The 25,186-nt window shown below is 40.7% G+C and overlaps 1 protein-coding gene across 11 annotated transcripts in view; it reads right to left on the bottom strand.

Moving 5' to 3' along the window:
* Window positions 1–635: 635 nt before the first annotated feature.
* Window positions 636–25,186, bottom strand: part of erc1b (ELKS/RAB6-interacting/CAST family member 1b) — a 236,800-nt gene continuing 212,249 nt past the window's right edge. For 9 of the 11 annotated variants that reach the window (XM_048155759.1, XM_048155760.1, XM_048155761.1 and 6 more), the window contains 2 exons: window positions 22,627–22,812; window positions 636–3,139 (listed from right to left, as the gene is read on the bottom strand). In XM_048155759.1, the coding sequence (XP_048011716.1) occupies window positions 3,002–3,139; window positions 22,627–22,812 (324 nt within the window). In that variant the 3' untranslated portion in view covers window positions 636–3,001. Of the gene's footprint in view, window positions 3,140–22,626; window positions 22,813–25,186 lie in introns of those variants that run through there. The other 2 variants (XM_048155768.1, XM_048155769.1) reach the window with 1 other exon arrangement.

Genomic DNA, 25,186 nt, shown 5'->3' with positions numbered 1-25,186 from the left:
GCCCAAACAGTTGAAGGTCAAAATTAGTTTCAGTGCAGCTTCAAAGGGCTCTACATGATCCCAGATGAGGAGTAAGGGCCTTATCTAGTGAAACGATCTGCCATTTTCTTAAAAAAAAAAAAAAGTATATACTTTTTACCCACAAATGCTTGTCTTGCACTACCTCTTGGATGCGCCACACATTACGTAATCATGTTGGAAAGCTCAAGCATAACATAGGCGGAAGTACCAACCCAGTGTTTACAAAGTAAACGTGCAAAAAGTCAAACACCTTTTACAAAAAAAAAAAAAAGGGGTAAAACAACAATGTCAGACCATTTTGAAGTTTTGAAGCGAAAATGAGAGCGAGTTTTTCCACCTACGTCATGGGTGACCTTTCCAACGTTGTGGACACCAGTCCAAGACGAGCATTTGTAGGTTAAAAGTATAATATAAATTTTAATTTTTTTTTTTTTTTGAAAATGACCAATCATTTCGCTAGATAAGACCCTTATTCCTCATCTGGAATCATGTAGAGCTCTTTGAAGCTGCATTTAAACTGCAATTTGGTCCTTCAACCCGTTGGTAACTGTTGAAGTCCACTATATGGCGAAATATCTTGAAATGTTTTCCTCATAATTTTTTTTTGACTGAAGAAAGAAAGACATAAACATCTTGGATGACACGGGGGTGAGTAAATTATCAGGAAATTTGAATTCTGAGGTGAACTAATCCTTTCATTAATTTTTAAGATTTTTGGAGGATTTTTTTTTAATTGTCAGAATCAGAATCTCATGAGAAACACCTTTGAGAATGGTGTGAATTACAATAATAATAATAAAAAAACAAATGCCTTGATAATTTTAAGGGAAAATGTTGTCATGAAAATAATGTTGCAATGAATTTTCCTAACGATTTTGGGGTAAAATGTGACCTAAATGTGTTTTCATGAGATTCACTCAACTACTCTTCTTTTATTCTAAATAATTTAGAGAGACAAACAAACAAACAAACAAACACAAATCTCTGGAGGACAAATGTGTACTAATTATAGGTGACTCACAGAATGACTCAGAGGTCAATCAAATCTGGGCAAAGCAAACGTTTGGCCCAACATCACGTGGTTTTCTAGTGAGTATGGGCATGAGGAGAGGTGGCGTGGTGATATGGGAGCGTGTGGGAGAGAGATGATTATATTCGCTGTGATCTTGTGCTGTTTGTCTTGTCTGTCGAGCTTATCGTGCAGAGAGGAGTATGACTAACACGGCACAGCAGGTCAGAGCCATAAACTACACACAGGCATGAATGAGGGAGGGATGAGGAGATATAGAGACAGAGGAGCAGAGGGCACGTTACGCCCAGTGTCATCCACAGGGGAAGTTGACTCTGGACTTTAAAGCAATGGCCGATCCGCACGATGAGGCAACCGCGTTTATCGCGAGTTGAATGAGGTTGTCTCTTATCACTCCTGTGGCCGGTCCAGAAACGGACACCCAACGCCAACGGATATAGACCCATATAACCATAAAGTGAAAAAGGATACACCTGCCGGCTGTGCTAACAGAGACGCCCGGGTCTGAGGATGATAGAGCATGAGAGAGGAGCATGATGGTACATGTGTGAGATGCTTGGGATCAAAGCTTGATGTTATCTCTGATGGGGTGATCACAAAGCAACCGCAAAAAACAAGTTGCATCTGTTTAAAAAAAAGAGAGAGTGGAATAAAGAAGAGGTTATCTAAACAACTACTCTTATTTGATCCTATCCATCCAAAAAAATAACAACTCTTTGCTTTGGAAAAGTGAGCAAACTGAGAAACTACAGCCAGTCTCTTCATCCCAGTGTGAGACCACATAGTTTTCAGAGTACGGAATGAGTGATAGGTGCCTATTTTCCTATTCCAGTGATGTGTGGCAGCTGCTCTCTGATGATGAGGCATTTCTGCGTCCACAACATCTGCGTCGGCAATACACCCTCTGTTTTACCGCCCTCGGCATCAGAGGGCCGACCACGGGGGAAAAAAATCAAAGAAAAACATAACCAAACCAAACCTGCCACATGCAAAGACAAATGTTAGCAGCAATAAACCTACAACTTCCAAGGCAAATAATTTTCTTCCTCTCACCTTTAACAGACACAAACCAGGGCTGTGGTTTCTTTAGCTGGTGACAGGTGCATACGGGATAACATTACCCATATTGTCCGTTTCATAACTTTTATGAACGAGACTTTGGGAGAAAATCGGCCAGTAACCAAGTCAATAGTGAATTCCCAGATGGTGGGGGCTGCGGTAATCTAAACCTGCTACTGACTACGATAGTAAAAGTATGTTCAAGTCCGCACGGACTGTCTGCTGGCACAACCGGAGCATTAACCAAGTTTTGAGTGAAACCAGATGGTTTCGAAAGTGCAGGAGTTTTGCCCTGCGCGAATGACCCATAATTTAACGTCAGTAACACAGCATCTACAAAAAAAGGGGGGACTTGGAGAGAAGGGGAGGGGGGTCTAAATTTCTTCAAAATGGTTTCAAAATCCTGCAGCTTTTAAGAGCTGTGGCAATAGTGTATATCAAGATAAGGAGACTATTTCCTGCCCCTCACAGAGAGAACTCCACCTCCTGCCGGACGGCTTTCAGAGACGGACAACTAAATAAGTGAACGTGTCTTATAATACTGAGCTTCTCTGATGCTCGTTTCCCCCTTTCGGTTCCTTCTTACCCGTGTTTATGTGAGTGTAAACAGGATTCTGAAGGTGCAGAGAGGATGAATGTGGCGGTAGGGGATGGCAGAAGGAAAGCCCACCATTCCCACACCCTAAAGCCAATCCAAGCGTGCACTTGACTTGCGAGCTGTCAGTCTCTCCCGTATGTGTCTGTCCTTTGAATTGTGCATGTGGGTGAGGGTGAGAGAGTTTGTGTTCTGGCATCCTGTGAAATGAAGTGAAAAACAGCAGAAGAAAGGGAAGGAGAAGCAGGAAGAGGGGAGGAGGCAGGACTGGGTTTTCGCGGTGCGGCGTGGTCCAGTCAGCAGGACTCCTCCAGAGCGTTGACCACCTGCTCCAGTATGTCCGGGCAGTGATCGGCGATCTGCTGCAGGACAGAGTTGGCGTATTCCTGCAGTTCGGCGCTCTCTCGTTCACACTGCTCCAGCTCAGATTCCAGCTGAGGAAACACAGAAAAAAAAAGAGTTTATTAATATTACATTTCATATATCTATCATCCTTAATCATTCTGTTTTTTGATATTTCTAATTTGGCTGTAAAATGCACCCAAGCATGGAGTTAACCCTCTGGTGTTATTCGGTCATTTTAGATCAAAAAAAAAAAAAAAATGGTTTGAAATTTTAAAAATTGCTACTTTATCGGAATGTTATGAAACTCTGTGACTTTTATGGCAGTCGTTATGTGACTGCGAGTCATTACTGATTCGAATAAGCTAAATGGTCGTTAAAAAAAAAAAAAAAGTCACACCAATGTTGTTTAAGGTCAACAATGACCGCCATAGGAAAATGAATGGGAAATAGGCAAAAATACAGAGAATTTTGTGTGTGTACAATCTAAATATTAGCTATGATGCAGAAAAATGAAGGGGTAACACTCTAAAATGCCAAGAATGCAAAAAAGACACACATATAAGAACTGGTGTGACTAACACAAAGCAAGTTTTTGCAAATGCGTGATATAACATTTTTGTTGAATTTTGATGTTATGTGTAACAAAATGTCTTTCTCAGGGCCTGTTTACACCTGGTCACTTCATGCATTTTCTCTAATCGGATAGCTATCTGATTTATAAAAACGATTGCATTTTACACTTGGCCACATAAATGTGTCTCCGCAAAACAAATATGAGCTGCATTTTATTGATCATCAGCTAATTTAAAAATCAAAGACCGCAATAGGAGAGAGCGGCAACAGCACTGGTAAGATCATTTAGTCTCATTACTTTTAATGAAGATGATTGTGTTTTGAGTGCCTGCAACTTACTTTCATTTTGTTTTACGGCAGTTTGCGCGTCGGCTTGCTGAATAGATACAGAGCTGCTCATCTGCGGTGATGCGTGCTGCAGTAGCGCTGTCATATCTGGCTATAACATGTTATTTAGCCTATAACACGCTCTCACACGTTTATTTTTTAGTATTTTTGGGAGGAGTTAAATTTACACATGTGGTTTTAACAACCAGATGCATTTAGACCTGTTCAGTTTTGACTGGAATGCATCCCAGACCACCTCCTGAAGTGGTTTGAGGGATCGGATTTTGGGAAAAAAAAAAAAAAAGGAAAAAAATCATAATTATTGCATAAATATCAATGAGTACCATGGAATTCTCTCAAAATACAAAAGAAAAAAATATGATTGAACAAAAATATATTACATTGATTTTACTTAAAAAAATTTACATTTAAGGTATGACAAGAAATTCTAAAAGGTTGCACCAGATTATCATTCAATTTAACTGGAAACATACAATGTTTCATTTACTCAAAGTCTACTTTGGTGAATGTTAATGTTAGACTACAATTTCAACATTTCTAAAATAATCAACAAAATAAATACTTTATTATTTATGGTTCTATACATTCTATGGTTTCACTTTCACATGTGTTACTGTGATTTTTGCATAATGCCTAGCACCCCTTAAGCTTGACAAAATAGTAAACATTATCATTGCCTAATATAATACAGCAAGACTAGTCTCAGCCTCAGACGTCACGCCCACGGACCGTTGGCTAAATGTCTGATGCATCAGGCACACAAAAAATCATCTTATTGGTTGAATTCGACAGGATATCAGGGAGATGTGTGTGTCACGTTCTTTAATAGTCTGCCAGGAAACAAAGCCGTCATGAAGCCAAACCCCCTCATGGAAAAAGAAAGCCGTCGATGACAATAAGCGCTTATCAGGATCAACTAAACTTTGGATTTTCAAAAGGACATGAAGTTCAGGGTGCCACTGTTGCCACTGTTGCACAGCGTTCTTGAATGGATAATTTATTAGATGCACGCTGGTCTTTTATCATAGGGACATTACATTTTCACGCCCCTAAACATGACACAGAACAAAACGAACTGTGATTGATTGCTTTACATGTCAGTCAAACGTCTTCTTGGGCAGTCCTTAGCCAATGAAAGCTGCGACGGAGTCAGTCTGAAGGTCTGGATACACGAGACTACAGCAAGACTGACATACAGTGATGTACCATGCAGCACACTGGTTCCACTCTCCTCTAGTGTTAAAAACTCTTAAGGTAACCAGCGTCCAGAGAACTATTAAATAGCCCATAGAGAAGGGAGTCTAATGAATTCAACTGACAAAGAATGAGAAATGAGAAAGCTGTGGGGTGATGACGCAGACAGCAGACATGTGAGCTCATGAGGATCGAGAGCCCTCGCCTCTCCCCCACTTGCCCCTAGTAAGAGGGTCCTTCTCTGTCTCTCTCGTCTAGCCCTTTAAACACTACTGAAAACAAATCACCTCACCAAGCACTTCTTTTTAAACCGTTATATAAAATTCAACACTTGGAATTTGCCCGAAAGGTTTAATTTTCCGCTCATTAAAAGAAACTTAAACTAAAGAGAGGGATTTAACTTTTTACAGCACCTCTGTCTAATGATAATCACAGGTGTGGTTATCTTTAATACTCAAATCCTTTTTCCAAATGATTTCCGTAGAGGTTTGGCAATGGGATGTGGAGAAATGAGAGGAGGGAAGGGGGATTCCTTAGTGCTGGCAGTGCCAAGCACGCCAGGAAATATGCCACGGCAGAAGCAGGTGCCTCTTAACTAACTAAAACACACACAAACTGCGGCACACAGGAAACAGATGCTAATGTGGCCAGTAGACTGTTTATTTTCTTTTAAATGATTTAAGAAGACAAAAATATACTCTCATCAAAACGGACTAATTATTCAAACAGAGTGAGACAAAGAGAGTAGGAAAAGATTAATAAAGGGAGTTGAAGCATGTGTGTGGATTATCAATTACCATAATCACTATTTTTGTCTTGTTTTCCAGTACAAATATTTAAAGATCTTTAAAATAAGAACTTGAGAAGCAAAATTGCACAACATAATAAACTAGCATAGGATACTAAGATAATCATTGTTTGATAATCGAGAATGTAACTGTTGTTTATTTTTCTTATCCCATTGGCAGGCCAAGAGAATCTGCAAACTTTTTTCTTGCATTTTCTATGCTGATTTTAGGGAAAAATCTGCGGAAGTTTGTGCAATGGATTTAAATATGGTAATGTGTGTTAAATAGAAGAGTACTAAACATTTCCCAGTAGCGGAAAACAATTATTAAACCAAAATATTTAAAGGGGGCCTAATATGCCCCCTTTCACAAGATGTAATATAAGCCTCTGGTGTCCCAAGAATGTGTCGGTGTTTTTCAGCTCAAAATACCCCAAAGATTGTTTATTATAGTTTGACAAATTTGCCCCTATTTAGGTATGAGCAAAAACACGCCGTTTTTGTGTGTGTCCCTTTAAATGCAAATGAGCTGCTGCTCCCAGCCCACTTTCCAGAAGAGGGCGGAGCTTTAACAGCTCTCGCTTCGGCTGCTCAGCAACAACAAAGCTGGAGAATCCAAAATGAGGATTGTCAGTAACGGTTTTCAGCCTTACATTGTTCAAACCGGAGTCGACACTGATGGAGAGACTCAGGAAGAAGTTTTTAGAATGAATTAATTTTAGAATGAATCTGGACATTTCTGAATGGTCAGTGGATACATTTATGTAGTTGCTGTGGAGTTGATTCAACTCATCGACTAGCATGTGGCGTCATGTTAATCTTTTGCGCAAAACCCATATGGATGCCCACTATACATAGCGTACCTGTTTGCCAAACGGAGCCATACACACCAGGCTAACGTTTAAGATTGCTATCAAATGTTGTGAATGGTCTAATATTTTTTTCCAAAATATCGCTCGGACAGAAAAGCTCCTTTTTTAGCAATCGAGCTTGCCAACTTGGAGGCTATCCTAGCTAACAAGAATGTAAATAGTGTTCTATGCTCGTCTGTGCAGCCAACGACAGAACAGTTAGCATGCTTAGCTCAAACTTTTGCCATGGCATTAGAACTGGTAAACCGTTTTCGCTTGCAAAAATAAATTAGTGGCACCACAGGTGTAAACGTGCAGATTAAGGGGTGGTAATATTATAATAAGATCCACTTCCTATGTCAAAAGGGGAGCGAAATCTGAGTGGCTCGTTTTTTTCACATGCTTGCAGAGAAAGGCTTGCCAAAACAAAGTTACTGGGTTGTCTTTTTTCACAATTTCTGGTTTGGTAGATGCACCGGGGACCTGATTATAGCACTTAAACACAGGAAAAGTCAGTTTTTCATGATATGTCCCCTTTAATTAAAAAACATACAAGGGGTGAGGTATGTGAATGAATGCAAAAATAAATGTAATTCAATATATATTCTCTAAAATTACATCGTCATATCTTATACAAGTTTAGTTTTCTTTTTTTTTTTAACTGGAAAAAAGAGAAAATACTGCTTAAGCTGTGTACCCGCTTCAGTTTTTGATTGAGAGCCCACTGAACCCAGACTGTCCCGGGTCCCCGTCCGTGGCCTCTGTTTGGCCCTATCTGGACAATCAGTGTTTCGTGGTGCTGTACTGCTTTTAAATTGCTTTTCGGATTTGAACACGAGCCACTGAACCAAAGCCCATAGAAAGTGGAATATTTCACAAAAACCCACAAAAGTATTTTCTTTGGCTCTCCTGGCCTATGAACGCCAACTTTAACAAGGTTAATGATAAAGACATCTGTAACAATAACTGGAAGTAATATTCATACATCATAAAATATGTTTCCCTTTCATGTGTGTTTTTGTGTAGGTTTGGAACGTGCAACTATTTCATAATTAATGAATCAAAACATGCCACGGTGGGTCACCGGGGGCAGGCGGAGCGATCCGTCAGACGGGTGTTTTCACAACTGTAGGGCAAACACACTGGGAAGAGAAGTCCCGCCCCTTCACGAGCCACACAGCTAGTGCTAATGCTACGCTAGGCGCTTTCAGGCTCCGAGAGGGTTTGAAAAGGAACGTGACGGATATGCCAGCAAAAGTCTTTCCATCTCAGGGCCTCTGAGCCAGGAGTGAGCGAGGGGGCTGGTCAAATCCTGGATTTCAGACCTGGCCAGGAATTAAGTAGGCATAATAATGCAAAACAGTGAGATTTATGTCAGAAAATGCTACGCAAGAAGGAAAAGGGCAAGCTGAGAGGTCCAGTTTTTCTAGAAAAGGAGACCAGACAAATACGTAGATCAGAAACGCACACATATAATGACCAAAGTAGATGAAAAGTCGTAAACAAATATCGATATTGATACTGATAGATCAGGGATGCCGATGTTCAATATAATGCAGATATGTGCACTACTAATGACTGCAAATGTTGCACATTTACTTAAAATGCAGCGAATGATCAAATATTGACAGATTAATCGATCCGGGGCGCGTTTCCCGAAAGCATCGTTAGCCAACTATGGTCGTAAGTCCCATTGAACTCTATTGGTAACGACGGAACTTGCGACCGTAGTTCACTTTGGGAAACGCACCCCTGGCCAATATATCAGTTTATCAATACTGTATAAGTTCATAAAAAGTGAGCACATTCCTCAATAAACAGTATGTTTAATAACATCACATCATAATAGAGCATTAAAATCTCCCGGGGTCGGGGTGGGGTTTAGGCAAGGGCTGCCCTGGCCCGATTTAACTTCTCATGATCTCGTCACCTGTGACGACACTCCTGGGATACTGGAGTCTGACACGTTGGCCAGGAGAAAAGTGAAGACGTGATGGAGACGAACGAGTGAGGGAGAGAGGAGGAGTGTATTGAGTCATGAGAGGAGGGTTAATGAGCCTCATCGGGGGCTGATATATGGGTCTGCGTGAGGGCGCAGCTTGGCAGACCGCCGCTGCTGTAAGCCCCATTAAGCGTAGACAGTGGAGAACTGGAGGAGAGGGAAGGACTGGCCAGGGGGTGGCTAACGCTGCCACACGTTCGGCCTGCTTGCAGCTGGGCTAGAAGAATTGAGCGGCCAAGCTGAGGTCAGTAGAGACAATGCTGCTTTTAGGGTGCTGGCAATCAACGTTAACAGTTACATCATTACATTACTTGCGCAGAAAGCTCAGTGGGAACACCTGTCATTCACAACATTTTACACATCCCATGCGTGGTCATTTATTAAATATTTTGGCAAATTTTGTACTTTCAGCAACCAAGCAGTGCAGCGCACTCAGCTCGGATTATTAAAATTCATTTTACAGATTTTTTTTTAAGTCTGCAGATTTTCTAGTAGTTTTTTGGTAACACTTTACAGTAAGGTTCATTAGTTAACTACATTAATGTTAATTTAAGCATTTACTAATACATTATTATTAAAATCAAATGTTGTACTTTGTTAGCCTCATAGCATAATTGCCTAAGTCATTTTTTGGCCAAATTGTAATATCTGCCTTTGAAATATGATCTGGGCAATTATGCTACGAGGCTAACGATTTGTTAACCTTAGTTAATGCACTGTGAACTAACAAACAACAAAGAACAGCTGTATTTTTAATTAACTAACATTAACGAAGATGAACAAATACAGTAACAAATGTATCATCTAGTCTTAAAAATCATGCATTTTATGGAAAATAATATATGATTCATGTTTGTGTAACTTTTTTGTAAACACTAGGCTTTGGTTGTTTTTCTGAATCGTATTTTATGCTGTTTACAAGTGTTTATTCCTCATAGTTTGCATGCAGCTACTTTGCCCATGTATAGACATTGTGCTGCTTGAAACAGCAGAATATAATAATTTATTACAATGGGAGCAATCTATTTCTGTTGTCACGCAGAGCTAAACATGCTGTGACTATCTTGCAGAGAAGGGATTCTATTTTATTGCTCAAAGTTCATAAATGAAATTAATAGAGAAGAAACATTGTTTATATGATATAAATTAAAGAAGTAACCTACTCACGTAAAAGGGTTACATTAAAGGTTGGAATACACGGCACAACTTTTAAAGGATTCATAGTTCATCCAAAATAGTTGATGAACTTTAACAATCTGAACTGATTTTAAAACATGGAATCATACATTTGCTGAATTTGTAAATGGTGACAGAGAAAAACTGAGCATCATACACTAAAGGTTCACATCGTCTGTAACACAACAAACTGACGCAGAAACTTGCGCCTTGATACTAGGAGATGCACGAGAAATGAAAACGATATTTATTCTAAATTCAGCTCCAACTGGATGGAATCATAGTCTGAAGCTAAATTCTGAGTCTGTGCAAATCATACACTATTTTCGATTTTCTATGCTCAAGTGTCCGATATTCAATTAATACTTGAACAAACTTTAGGTGCAACACAGACACACGAAGATGAATAGAAGCTCCGCTGTGTGGCAAAAGAATACAAGGACTGTCAGTTCTATTTTATGACTGTGTGCTTAGCAGAAATTGTCCGAAAACAGAGCTATAAAGATACCAGATAAAGAACTGCATAAAAAAAAAAAAAAAATCTCATTATCTGTCCCCACGCCAGCCTTGACCTGAAAACGTAAGAGAAAAATGAGAAGATGAGAGATGGAAAAGAGGGAACAGGCGAGAGAAGAGCGCATTATTATGTGTTATCGTTGCAGATTTTTATCAGGTGTTATTGTGTGCGCATGGTCAGCCTCCACTGCCTGTCTTGATAAATAACAGCTACATTAATGAGAGAAGAACAAACACAGCAGCGGACCATCACAGTCAGACAATGACAGTAGAGTCTGGACTGTGCTGACGGCACTGACGATGACTCAGAAAGGATGTGTTTCAACAAATGCTGTGCTGCACATTTACGCCTGGAGTGGCACATGGAGATCAAACGGCTGAACTCAAACCCTTCAAGCAAATCCGCTCTCCACATCACCCTGGATGACACAGCCTCATCTCTGCAACATGCACTCCTCCAGATCCTCCTATTTTCTGAGAATGTTAACCAGTCAGGTCTCAACGCTGAGGCAAAGATGGCAACCAGAAGGCTCCCAGGCCTTGGCTAATGCTGGAAACAAGCTCCAATCAAAGAGAAAGAGAGAGTGTGAAGTAAAGGGGGATCTGGGGTTGGGGGAATTGACCTTGAATTGGCCTTCTGCTAAAGCAATCAAGACTTTCTTCAATAAATCTGCATAAAGAAAAAATGCCATTAGCCTTTCCCCCTAAATGTGACACTGCTACAGTATTTTGAGAGAAAACAATGACTCCTTTAGCAGGAAACAGTGTTCTTTTATCACGGGACCGTATTAAAAGGTCCTCATAATTTTTGAGAAGGAGGGGGGGCAGCAATCCACTCGTCATTTTTAAGAAAATCCCTCCCAAAAACCTTTGGGCCACCTTTCTCTTCTAATAAAGTAAGATGAAGTCACTCAAAGCTGTTTTCTTGAAGGTTCTTCTCTCCAGGCCAAGCTTCAAATGTTCCCCTCTGGTGTTGGTTCTAGTGTGCTGTTACCTCTGCCATCCCAACTCCTGGATGGAGGTTTTTATTCTCTTCCACACCACTTATTTTCCAACAACAGGCAGGAATGAGCTAGCTGAACTGTAGTCTCGACCTCAGATGGCATGCCGCCCATTAACAATGCATACTGCACGTATTGCTCTAATCTGATTGGCTTTACACAATTTCAAGAGTGCATTAGTCCACCTGGAAACAAACTCAAGATGTGGATGAACTAAAAACTGTATTTGCCAAAGGTAAACATGCTAATAGCACCAAACAACTAAAAGACACTGAAGAAACTTTTAGTTCGCACTTATAGTTCGGTCCTCTTGATGCAGACCAAAAAAAGAAAATGATACATTTAGTCCTGGTTCGCTTAGAGTTCACAGTGTCATTTTTAAGAACAAACCTAAAGATAGAAAACCCCCCCAAAAAAAGCTGCATATTTTGCGACAAAACTTACCGAAAATCCAAAACAATGCTGTGTGCTGTTCTAAACGCGCTTGTTGTATGTGCATACATATGACGGTATTTTTACCAGCTGAAAACTCACAAACAGCTGATAAAATGTGTAAAGGAGTTAAAACAGCTTCGGGAATCCTTCTGTTGCACACAAACAAAGATCTGCTGCAAGGAGGCGGCATTTCTGACGCCTGTACTCTTATGACGATAAAGAAACTGTCCTTCTTAGGGTCGCATCTTGTGACATCATGTCCTGTTTTTGGTTCGTTTAGATGTTTGGGCCATGCTGCATTCATATTTCAGTCGAACGGCACAAGAGTTCATTTGGAAGAGGACCAAGACCCACCTTCTCAGGGGTCTCTGTCTTCTTGTTTAATGCGCACCAGGGTTCAGATGGCAGCGTTCACACTTATTCAAATTAACCGAAATAACGGTGCAATCGCATCTGTTTCAATCAAACTAAACCTTTCAAGTGTGAGCACACCCTTCCCCCAGTGTTTTCTGTACAGCAGATTGCTTCTGTGCAATTATTTGAGTTTTATCTATCATTCTTTTGTGTTATCAACTTCAGATAAAGCTGACATTGAATGACATGTAAAAAAACTTGCTTTATCAGTCAAACAGCCTCTACCTGTCTAACTGGATGGGTCTTTGTCAGCAAGCAAAAAAGCATAAAACCGTCCACCTTTGTCCCTCTTCCCATTGCAGAATGCATATCTCTGAATGCAAACTCTTAATGGAGAGTTTTAAGTAGAGGATTTACGCTCCATCCTGACTGCTATGGTTGGGTGGCTACGCTACAAGATCTTATCTTTGAAATCTGCTTCATCTTTGTTAGACTAAACCCTTCACTATTCTCTATGCTCTCTTAACTCTAGTCTTATCCTTCCCTTGGCTCGTCCTGTTTCTTAGCAGACACACAAATATATCTCTAAAAATGGTCTCTTTGGATCGTGTTCAGCTCATGACGAGCTCTTTCCCCACTTCCTCCTCGTTAGAGCAGGGAGCCTCTGCGGCTTTTTAAGAGCTACTTAAACTGGGATCTCTTTCGCCCTTTCTGTGTTTGTCTTTCTGTTGCTTATCCTCTTACTGTACTTACAGAATCCGAGAGGCTTAATACACCATTTTATCTATCATTTCTCCCTCATTTTCACCCCCAATTTCTCCAACTCGACTAGCCCCAGTGCTGTTATGCATTTGAGCCAATCAGAATGCAGAGGGCGTGGCCGTTTATAAAAAGCGACTGTATAGCGACCGCATCTGATTAGAACTGCCCTCCGCCTCATCTGCGGCCGGATCTGTGCACCCCATCAGTCAAGTGTAATTGAGTTTCAGGGGGGGAACGCGGACACACGAGTCGCACCCCTGCCCGCAACATTGAATGAGGCTGAAGGACTTCAGCGGAGGGGGGCACGTATTACGAAGTATGTGGTCAAGTCAGGGACGCAATCACGATCAAAACCCAGATTGAAATAACTTCAGTGTTAACACCCACCACAAGTTGATGAAAGCCCCAGTTTTGATTTTTTGCGCTGCTTAGATAATTTTCGTTTTTGTTTTTTTTCCCCTCCAATGACTCAGCCCAAACTGCCGCAGGGCCTTCAGGATGCATAGGGATAAATTACAACCACATTCCTCCACAGGCTCCGAAACTTTCCTAGCTGCTCCTAACGATCATGGCTAGACTGTTGTGAATCCTCGTTTGCTAACACACAGGAGACCGAGCTATGTGACATTCCACCGCTGTAGGAGACAAAAAACAACAACGTCAATGTGCCAATCGTTTTTCTATGGCAACGGATCTTAATGGAACAGGCCCCACCCTAAACAAACCATCTCAATGGTTAGCATGGAAGCACTCAGCCTTTAAAAGAGCCCAATAGGGTATTAAATATTTGTGGAAAATAAGCCACTTTCAAACACAAAGTTTCATAAAACCCTTCTCGATTCTTAACGGCTTTTATTAATCTGATAGGCCCTGAATGAGCTGTAAGACTCGTAATATGGCTGCCTACTGGCGAGCAAAAAGAGGAAGGAGTCAGATACATCAGGGTATCTTTTTCCAAGCCAAAGTTCATTTGAAACAGATGCCACGACTATGAATGGTGTGGGTTTTGTCGCATGTGAACACGCAAATAAAGCCATCAGAAAAGCAGCGCCACAGACTGACAGCTCCCTTCTTGGCAGGATGATTCATCAGCTGGCCGATAGAGTGACAAACCCCAGAAATATTTCGTGTTTAGACTGAAGCCCCGGTTTTCATTACTTTCAAAGGACTGCAGAACAAATAAACATATACAAACATATAAATGAAAAATCTGAACATAGCTACGACTGAAACGTTCGGTTCTATGGCACATCAGCTGGTGTAGTTTACGCTGTTGTGGCTCTGTCGCTGTAACCCAAGCCAGCAACGAGCTCGGGAACGCAAAAACCCGATTCGTCAGGGCGCGAAAATCACAATAAACCTGCTGAAGCATTTCGCTGTTTGCCTTGGCGGCTTCCAGCTGAGAAGGCTCAATCGCGCTTATGGTTTCATCATTTGGGGGTATTTATTTCATATATTATTCTTCCTCTCGCCCCGAGTCGAATGTGTTGCGAGACGTACCCTTGTTCCAGCCCTGGAGTCTGAGGTGCTTTCATACATATTCGCTGGGTGGGAAAATAAAGGAGACGCTAGCTCTGGAACAGACAAGCGCGGGGCACAGAGGGCTCATCTCACATTGCTTTGAAGACGGGGCCGCGCTTTCCCTCGCTCTGGATGTTTAGGGGTCGGTTGAGAAGTTTTGTTGGTTTAGTCGGTCAGCACCCCCTCAGGATTAGCACTCGTTGAAACGATGTATTACAAAAACAGTGTATGAGAGTGGGATTTAGAAAACGCAAGACAAAAGAAACCAAAGCAACAGGACGTGCTCAAGACTTCAGTTCAGATTAGAGTCTAAACAGCAGATAGAGTCTAAAAGCGCAAAACTAGCCATCATTATGTTGTAGGTGGTTGTCAGGGCGTTGCTATGGGGCTGTTAAAGTATTCAGAGTGATTTTTAGTACCTTTCTATGTGGTCTCTAGACACGACCCTTCAAATGTAAGTCTATGGGATTTTTTTGTGACTATCATCCTCCAGGTAAAAACTGTAATGGAAAAGCCACACAAATTGATGTCTCATACAAGCCCGTATTACAAACCGCGTGGGATTGGTTATAAATCAAAGATTAAGTATGAACAATACTACTAGTGATAAGCTGCCTTAGCAATCAACAGATCAAAAATCAATAAGTGGTCAGTCTATGACGCCTCTGTGTCTCACCTCAAGTCCCTGTGATGTGTTTGCTTTAAGGAGTGTTCATTCATACAACTGCCGTTCAGACATTTCAATTACGTTACACTGTCTGCACCCACACACCCTTGTGACTTATAGATGACTATTGCCATTACTGATACATGGCTTTACTTGAACAATGATGTGAGTAAACGAAAAAGAGACAGAAACTCTCGTAATATAAAGGCCCACTTACAGCAGACATATGCGCCGGCTCCATGTGTTTTCATTAATCGTGGCTGTGCGGGTTGTGGGCTTGTTCCACTATGTTTACCCCCATTTCCTGCCCGTTTAAATTACACTGCATTTATGCAGCCCTGGATTCATGGCCCTGTCAGCCTGCAGCCCGCCCCACCGGGCACAGACGCACTGCAGTCACCAGGGGGCTGATCCAGGACCTGATTTTAACCAACAGTCCTTCCCGAAGAGCCCACCGGTGGCGGTCCATCAGAGGAGGTATGGGAGGCGGAGTCTCCTCAAATATGTATTCAAACGAATGTAGGAACTAAAGTGACATAAAATAAGATATTCAAATTCTGGACGATAACAATAAGACAGTAATTATTTTCAATAAATGGCCTATATTAAAGTCGCCATGAAATGGAGTTTTTCTGCACTTCAGCTTCTCATCAGATTTTCTGTCCAATCAAATGCTCTCTGGAATTTAAAGCATCCCGCCCCCAACATTATAAATAGATGCTGAAGCTGCACGGCTAAAATCGGTCACTTGTTCACACAATTACTATTTTCTACAAGGTGAATGGCATGTTTCACTATATAGGGGATAAGGAAAAATTCAGAAAGTGTAAATATGCTTTTCCATTGGTTAAAGAGCGGACCATATCCACAGAGCAGATCATAGACCACAAAATGTATTGGATCCATTTTAATTCTGCAGAGAATGCTATATTTTAAAGCGATATGAAGGAGATTAGGAGGAGGAACGGTTAGAAATTAGGAGGAAACTCAGGCTTTACCAAGCTCAACAGCTTTGGCTGAACTGATATAAACAAAACGCTATTGGATATTTAAAAAAAAAGAGGAGGAGCTGTCTGATACGTTCCACCCTGTCTTCCTGTTTCAGTGGAAATTACGTCAACACATTGAATAATGCTGTGTGTTTCAAGGCACATCAGTGGGTTAATAAATAAAAAAAGTTAATAAATAAATTAAACAAATTATTAAAAACTAAAATCAACTGTAAATGCCACAAGTGAATTTAGGTGTAACATTATAGTGTACAGTATGAAAAATTTTGAGATTTGCTAAAGATTGCATTTAACAGTGTTATTAAATTATTAGTGTATATAAAGATTAACTGAGCATTTTATAAAGTGATTAAATATCCAATACCGATAAATATAAATGGCACATCAATAAGTAAAAAAAAAAAAATCTCTAATATTGGCTGATAACTGATATGGTACCACAATGCATATATTACTATACCAGGTATCTGCCAACATTAGTGTTTTTTTAAATCTTTTGTCTTTTTTGTGCTCTGATGCATTTCTTGTAAAAAGATATCCTTTTTGTTTTTCTATTCTGTTCTTAAATGGCGTTCGTTTTGGCATTCGTGCAGTGAAAAACGGGCAGATTAGTAAACTGACCAATCAGAATGGGACACAGAGTAATGTTTCCAAATGTGACCAAAAAAGGCAAAACAGAGAAGAAATTAAATGGTCTTTCCTCTGTATCAGAGGCAACCTTTCCAGCCAATTAGTTCTCTGTTTTACCTTCATATGCAACAGGTGAAGAAAGATTATCAAACTTAGCCAAAATACTGAGTGAGTCCAAATTATTGAAGGATCTCATGAAAAAGAATGATTAAATGACAGGCCACATAAAAATTTGCTATAATAAAAGAGCAGAGGATGGAACATTAGTCATAGTCTAGAAAGACAAAATGATTATCAAAACCTACCACAATCTATTACGGGTTTGATTTAAATATCAGCCTCCCTGGAAAACTCCCTCACGTACCGCCACTGGAGCCCACACAGAGATCTGATGCCAGCTCTGACAGGTGTGAGCCTGTGAATCATCACAAAATCTGCATGAATCCTCATTGAACTCTTGATCTATTCGAAGGGAAACGTCTGAAAACAGATGGCTAAAATAAACATCTATCGGAGTGCCAATCGGAAAGGAAACAAGAGAGGAGAAGTGAGCGAAAGACAGATGAAGGTGCGCAGAGAACAAGAGAGGAGGAAAAAGAATGGAGGACTCAAGGCCTAACAGATTATTTCTGTTCCAGCCCTGAGGTCATTAATAATCAATCTTCTCTAGTTCATGTTTTATTCAGAGTGACCCGTAAAATGCAAGACTCTCCCCTATTTATACAGCTGGATTTGTGCTGCCAGATCACAGCCAGATGACTTTGGCCAAGGGCGGTCGAGCACTCCGCTTCTCTCCTCCAAGACTGTAAACTTTACATACTGATCTAAGATCAGCAGTCTCTAAAGTAAACAGAAGACTTAAACGTTATGAGAGAGGAGGTGAAACTGGCCACAGAACATAACTGACAGTAACTTTCATCAAACAATGACTGCTCATCACAGACACAGCTGCAGTGCAGGAGTGGGGCGTCTCACAGCTGCGGACAGTGTCACAGATGATTGCATTTCTCAAGGAATTGTTCATAATTAGGTATTGAAACCAGCAAAAAAGTACCATTATACTACTACCACGGTGTTTAGCTTCATTTATGTTTATGATATATATATATATATATATATATATATATATATATATATATATATATATATATATATATATATATAGTAACCAATGATATCTGTACCACAGCTCCACCACAGTACATATTGTAAGGGCATATTTATTACTCACGACCCAATAACCCTTCAGCTAAACTCTAAAGGCCCAATTAGATGTACAATGCACAATAATTTTGTTTTTGTTCCTGAAAACGCCAATTCTTCATCTAAATGGGGTGCGTTTTTGGTGAGTCTATTGTCTTTGTTGGCTCTGTGGGTTGTATGACTGAGTAGTTCTTTCAGCACCGGCTTAATCACCTTCCTGCATTCCAGCCGTTTAAACAGAGATGCAGTAACATCCTGTGAACAGCTCAAACCAAATAAAACAACATTACGCCATAAACAGAGAGAAAAAAAAAAACAGGCAGGGAGGACGAGTAATAAAAGAAGCATTGACCACAACAAAGGACAAGCTGGCAGCAAGGCCTAATAGGGCGGTCTGGCGGAGTGCAAGTAATATACGAGTGTGAGTGTGCATTATGATCCTCCAGTGTGTTTGCATTGTCCGCATCCTGATTAGTCTATTCTGATGTCTAGCGGGCTTATGTATAACTTGGTTGTGCAATCTTCGATTTTCCTGACTGAGTAACTGCGCCAGTCGCCATTAAAAGTGAATGACACTAGATTGTTTTTGTCCATCCAAAACTACACTGGACCCCATTGACTTTGATTGTATGGGGAAAAAAATAAAAAAAATAAATAAACATTCTTCTTGTGTTCCACAAAGGTTTGGAAACAACATTAGGGTGAGTAAATGAGGATTTTGTTTGAGTGAGCTATCCCTTTAAAAGAAAAGAAACAAAAAGGAAACTCTTTATATGCTATAAACTGCAAGAGAGACAAAGGAAATCAGGGTAGAAACCCCAAAGTCCTACATTAGCCAGCTCTGTGCCAGCTTAGAGTGCCAGGCCAGTAAAAAGGAAGCCCATAAAAACTGTTAATTAAAAGATCAATGTTTAGCTTCAAAGAAAGGGCAAGGGCTCAAACAGTGTGCGGCCCCTCGTAAATACTAAGGCACATTTTGAATGCAAGAAGCTTGTCATTAGTAGAGGACCGGGCATAGCGGACACCGACCTCAATCCTCTACGGGTTCGATGGCGACTGTGCCACAAAGGGCCAATTCAATTAGTTACTAATAACTTGGTTTATAAGAATGATGATTAGCAAAGAGTACCCTCCAAAATCGAGCCACTTAAGGGTCTACAGAGAGACATACGTGCCATCAAAAGACACCACAAGTAAATTCATGTGGACGTTACTAACAATAATGGACTGAACAGAACACGCTAAATAAGCCAATAATGAGCCCAGACTTTTCTCGTCAATTTGAGCCTGTCATGGCCAAACGGGCCCGTTCTGGCATCTTCCGTGCTGAAGGGATCTAAATGGGCGAACTGTAGCGCGGAGAGAACGCAAATGTAATGTGCTACACTCCCAATGCAAAGAAAAGAAGAGAGGTCAAAGAAGACATCAATCAAACAGGCTTGTGAATGCCGGCATCTCTTCCAATCCACCATCTGCAAGTGATTCCACCATCAGAGAAAGACCAAAAGTGTCTTCAAGCGGATTGTGTCTTACATGTAGGACATGTAACTGAAGAATGAGCAGGATCCCGTACATGTGGATACCATATGGATGTGAAACGCTAAATATCTCTGAGCAGTTGGATTTGGAGAGGAAAAATCCTGATATATGTGTAAACGTTTGAGAGGTAAAGCCTAAACGGCGAAGCCTGAAATATTCATTATCTTTGCCTTAATGTGTCCGACATGAAATCGCCGTGTTGGCCGAGCCAAAACAAGGCTGCCAAGTGTTGCAACCCTGGCACAAACATGAACGATCTTGAACAATCCTACACGATTCCTTTGCGTCACCAAAGAGGACACATTTGTCTGAGAACCCATTTGAGTCAGAAACCTGGCGCAGAGGTCCAGGAGTTCTTATCACCCCCTCATGACAGCGGTGCTTTCTAAACACTGTCATTGATAGTTTGGACAACATAAACACAGGATCGTTGACCTTAGAGAAGGTCCAGAAGGAATAACAGCTTGGCGAGACAAGCGAAAACAGAGTTCAGCTAACAGAGGTTCTGTCTGCTGCTTTAGACACCACTTTTCAGGATAGCCAGCAGTAAAGGCCTTGAGACCGCTATTGAGGTGAACGGGAATGCTAACCGGTATCTTCTCAAGGTATTACAGGGCCAAGGAGGTCTAGCATTATTCTGGAAATTCTGGGCACTTTTAAGCACATTACGGGCAAGAAATCAATTCGAAATCCACAAAACAGACCTGATGTTTACATAGCGCAGTAGCCTCGACTGACCAGTGGCAACACTCAGTTTGAAAAGGCCGTGTAACCTCTCAGTCTGTCCGTACAGTCTGATGAAAGCTGTCTCTCTCAAAGGAAAATAAATGTACAGACGCCTACTTCATATTAAACAAGTTGTGGGGGGAGTCCCTTGGAAAGTGCCAATTTTTGGAACAAAGTTTACTTGCAGCAAACTAAAAATCTTAAACATTATTTGTTCGCGGGCCAAAGGCTTGTCATCAGGCAGCCCACATAAAAAAATGCATTTCAATAATGTCGGAGCGAGCCAAAAACCTGCCAAGCAGATAGTTCCCCATGCAGTGAAACACATGAGCATTGTATGAGCCTTGGCACCATCACAGCAGATCACTCTCCTCTCCTCTTGAGGAATGGGGCCGATTTAAAGTGAGTATAATGTATATGTAGACTTCCAGACAATTTATTTTTCTGATGTTACAAAAAGCATCGGGATGGATGCAGAACTGGGACGCACCGACGCAGGGACTAAACCCAGTGTCCGTTTGCAGACAATTTACTGTTAAGGTAGGTATGGCAACGGGTTCAAAGTGAAGTAGAGAAAATGGATCCACGCATACATTTATTACAGAGAGGGGATCGTTCATCATGGAGAGACTAAATCCAGCCACTACCTCCTCAAACGCTTCTCTCTTTAGCCTTCCAAATGCTGACACTCCTTTTCTTTATCGCACCATTCCAGTTGCTCTTCTTCTTCTTCTTTTTTTTTTGTTTTACATCTTTCTCACCCCCCCTTTCATCCACTCTTGGCTCTCCCCCGTCTTTTAAGTGAGCCTTGGGTAGCTTTTTGGTTTTCTTTTGTTAAAGTAACAGTAAATGAAGCTAATAAAACACAATATATTGGACTATTTATTTTCTGTAGGAACACATTCCACTCTATAAAGAGGACTAATGGCATTTACACAGAGCCGGACTGATTCTCAAAGCCAATAGGAGATTTATAGACAGTGAACGTTAGCGTCAGCTAAGGGCCGTGTGGGCCAGGCCAGATGGCTCCAATAATCAATGGGTGACAAATCCAAGTACCCGAGAAACCTTACGGTACCTTGAGCGCACATACTCGTATAAATACACAAACTTTATGTGCTACGCGGAGTCATGAAAAAAAAGGTAAGATGTATAAAAGGTTACATCAATCATCTTTATTTGTTATGGTAACACTATACAATAAGGTTCAATTTGGTACATTAGTCAATGAACTAACAATGAACAATAAAAAAAAAAGTATATAAACCTAGATTTAAGGCACAATATGTACATTTTTGCCACTAGAGGTCACTTATTCAAAACACAGGCGTAGCTTGATGATGCCTTGATTTCACAGAATCATGGGATGTGTTGTCTTCACGTCTACAGCTGGTGGAAAAGAATCGGGATGGGACTCGGGCAGAAATCATGTTCATGGATGAGATTATTAACGTTACTGTAGTATGAAGCAGAGCAGGGACGAGTGCTGTGGGCTGCTGGGGCGTTTGCTATTGAGAGACAAGTGTGACACATGTCTCGAGAGCAGCAGAACTTTTATTATGCCACAGTCACCGCTTCCGTTTCTTCCTGTTAAGCGTATGTGGGGTAAAGCAGGGCTGTTTTATCATATTAGATACATTGGAGTGTTGAAAGTTGTTATAGTGCTACTATGTGTTCGCTCGGCGACTACTATGAGACACTTAATGCACACTGCAGTAAGCTAGATCGATATCAGTCATGGTAAAACATGGTACTCACAGTAAATCAAGAAAACGAGACGTAAACAATAAGACTTACTGTGTTAAGCTATATAACATGATGAGTCTGTCGATGAATGTATCCAAACAGTTGCTCAACTGTCTAATAAAACACAACGTCTTTGGTGTTTTCATGGTTTCTGCGTAATAAAACTGGAAACCGAAGGTAACATGTCATTGATAGGCGACGCATGGTTAAAATGTCCTGGTTAAAACTGCTTATTTCTCTGGATTTAAACATTCTTGGAAACATTTGGGATAATGCAAGTACACAAGTCAAAAAAACATAACACTGTTCTAGTGGTTTTTGGATATTTTAATCCAAAAATCTTACATATTGTGCCTTTAACTCATGTTAATGCATTGAACTTTATTGCAAAGTGTAAACCTTTTCATAATGAGAAAAACACATCTGTGAATAGAGAAACACTAGATCGGTCACCATAATTAATAGATACATACAATAAAAAGTGATACATTTCAAAGAAAAAGAGTATACCCATGTTGATGTCACCCAGTCTTACCTGTTCAGGGCTCATCTTCCGAAGCTCCTCCTCCCAGGCGTCCTGTTGGCTGCGGTGGTATGCGGAAGGCGGGGCCAGGTCCTGCAGGATGTGGGGGTCTCTCTCGTGGCAGAGGGCCGTGAGGTGGCCGATGTACAGTTTCAGCTTACTGCGGTTCTGATTGAGGTCTATGAGTGGGGGGATAATCTGTCCAAAAACAGGAATGAGGAAATGGGTTAGAGATAAAGAGCCATTTCGATCTCAGTTTTCCTCTAGCGTTCAAGAATTAGATATTTGGATACGAGCCAGTGAGATAAAAAGGCGGGTATGCAGACGCATGCTAAAATGACACGCAAACAACACATTTAGCAAGCCAGAACACAGAGTTCAAATTTTGCTTTGTCACATATGATTGTATTCAAAAGGAAAGATGGGGAAATAAAAAGAGCAATATTCAGTGAAAGGTTGTGGATGATTATGGATGACAGACCACAGCTGAAACACATGAATCACAGTGAGAACAGTGGTATAATAAAAATGTGTCAGGAGAAACATTCCCATTCCAGGAACACAGACAAACAATCTCAGTTACCTGGACTGCTGCCGACAGATGCCCGCTCTTTACAAAACATCTCTATACACACAGCAGACACTCACACGGCTTTTCCATATCCATCAAAATAATATATACACTTGTGTGGGAGCAAATCCAAAAACCATACGTCTCTGTGCTGTGTGTGTATCTCACTGGCTTCAACAAAGAATTCTAGTGCAATGCATGATTGATCCATCACATTTGTTTTCACATCAGTCTAAAAATGTGATAAATAGCAACATGCGGTTTGTGTGTGAGTGCGAGTGAGTGTCGATAGCCGTATGCTTTCTTCTGCATGCCATTGCCTAAACTGGAATCGAAAGGCTATAGGCTCAAACTTGGCGAAGGTATGATCCATGAACTATCACTGCTGTGCTTTGAGTAAGATGTTTAAGATGTTTCATATAATATAATATAATATAATATAGACTTAATAATGACATCCAGTGTAATATAATATATTATGTAAATTAAATGCTATACTTTATAAATTAAAATCAGTTGATGTATTAATGAACAAATTACATAATGTATTTTTAAAAAAATGATATTAACCTAGATTAATAAATATACTGTTCATTTTTAGCTCATAAAAGCTAATGCATTGAACATTACTGTAAAATTGAAAAACAACTATTCACTAGACTTGTTCACCATAATTAATGGGTATATACAATAAAAAGTGATGTAATTTTAAAAAATATTGAGTATTTCAATATTGAGTATTCCATATTGAGTTATTAAAAATAATAAAGACAATTTAAAGAAAGATATTAAATTCATAAATAATTATAACATAATATAAGTAATGATACTATAAGTAATGACAAAATACTTCAAATCAATACTGTAAGTGGAAAACAGACTCAGACCCGTATCACATATATTCTTAACTGTCATCTACACCAAATTAAAGAAAAGGACACATGAAAGGACAGGTCTCAATTCAAGGCTGGCCATTCTGGTCACATTCTCTTATATGAATCAAGATGTTACATAAGCTGGTTTTGGGCTGCAATGGTGGACTCATAAATTCAGGGACGGGAGAGGTGAGCAATGTTTTTGAAATACTACAGTACAACACAAGACAGCAGAAGATCTATTGAAATGTTCCCATATAAATACCTTCTCAAAGAGGACCGAGAACATAGTAGGGCTTAGGGAGCTCTGCGAACACTCCTCATCGCTCAATAGCAGAAAGCAAATACAGTTACCTGATTGTAAAGAAGTGGAGAGAGGAAACAGAGGCTAAAAAGAAAAAGTGAGTGATGAGAGAGATGTAAGAAAAGACAGGGACAGAGTCTGCTTTGGTCTGAAGCTGCCTAAACTCGCAGGAACATTTGTGTCCCCACACGTTATTAATTCTTATTAACCCCATCTGTATCTTTCCAGGGCAGATTGTTATTGTGTTTTCGTTGGCTTGCCGGGGGCAATGAAGGCTCTCTTGGGTGGACTGTGAAAGACTGTGAAAGAAGAGATGGAGGAAGGTGGAGGAAGACCATGAAACCAAGGTTGAGAGAGAAAGAGAGGACGAGAGAGAGTCAAGGAATGGAGAAATGCCTAAAATGGGCCGACGGTTCTCCCCGATTCTGGAAACAATTAAACGGCGCAAACTGGGTCTCTACATAGAACCGGAGCAGCAGACGCACGGAGACCTACATCATGCTCTTGTTAGTCTACGGTCTAGCGCGGCCCCGTCTCCAAAACCTACTAAAGCACATTTGGGTGCCAAAATCCAAACCCCTGCCTCATGGTGAATGAATAATAAGGCAGGAATTCATCTGTTGAATTCATCTGCTGAATCAGCTGTGACAAAAAAAGTCTACATTTATCTACGTGATGCACGGCAGACCAATAGCGGAGACTTTTGTATCAGAGCCGGATCTGAAACAGCTGTAAGGGGCGATACCTCCTTCCGCATCTCCGTCAGGTCTTGTATCCCAGCCAAGCGCCGCTGCCGGAGGATATATGGGGCCTCCGGATTGA

The sequence above is a fragment of the Megalobrama amblycephala genome, linkage group LG14 (assembly GCF_018812025.1).
Source record: "Megalobrama amblycephala isolate DHTTF-2021 linkage group LG14, ASM1881202v1, whole genome shotgun sequence".
Classification (NCBI taxonomy): domain Eukaryota; kingdom Metazoa; phylum Chordata; class Actinopteri; order Cypriniformes; family Xenocyprididae; genus Megalobrama; species Megalobrama amblycephala.
This window is presented reverse-complemented; position numbering and strand designations above follow the sequence as displayed.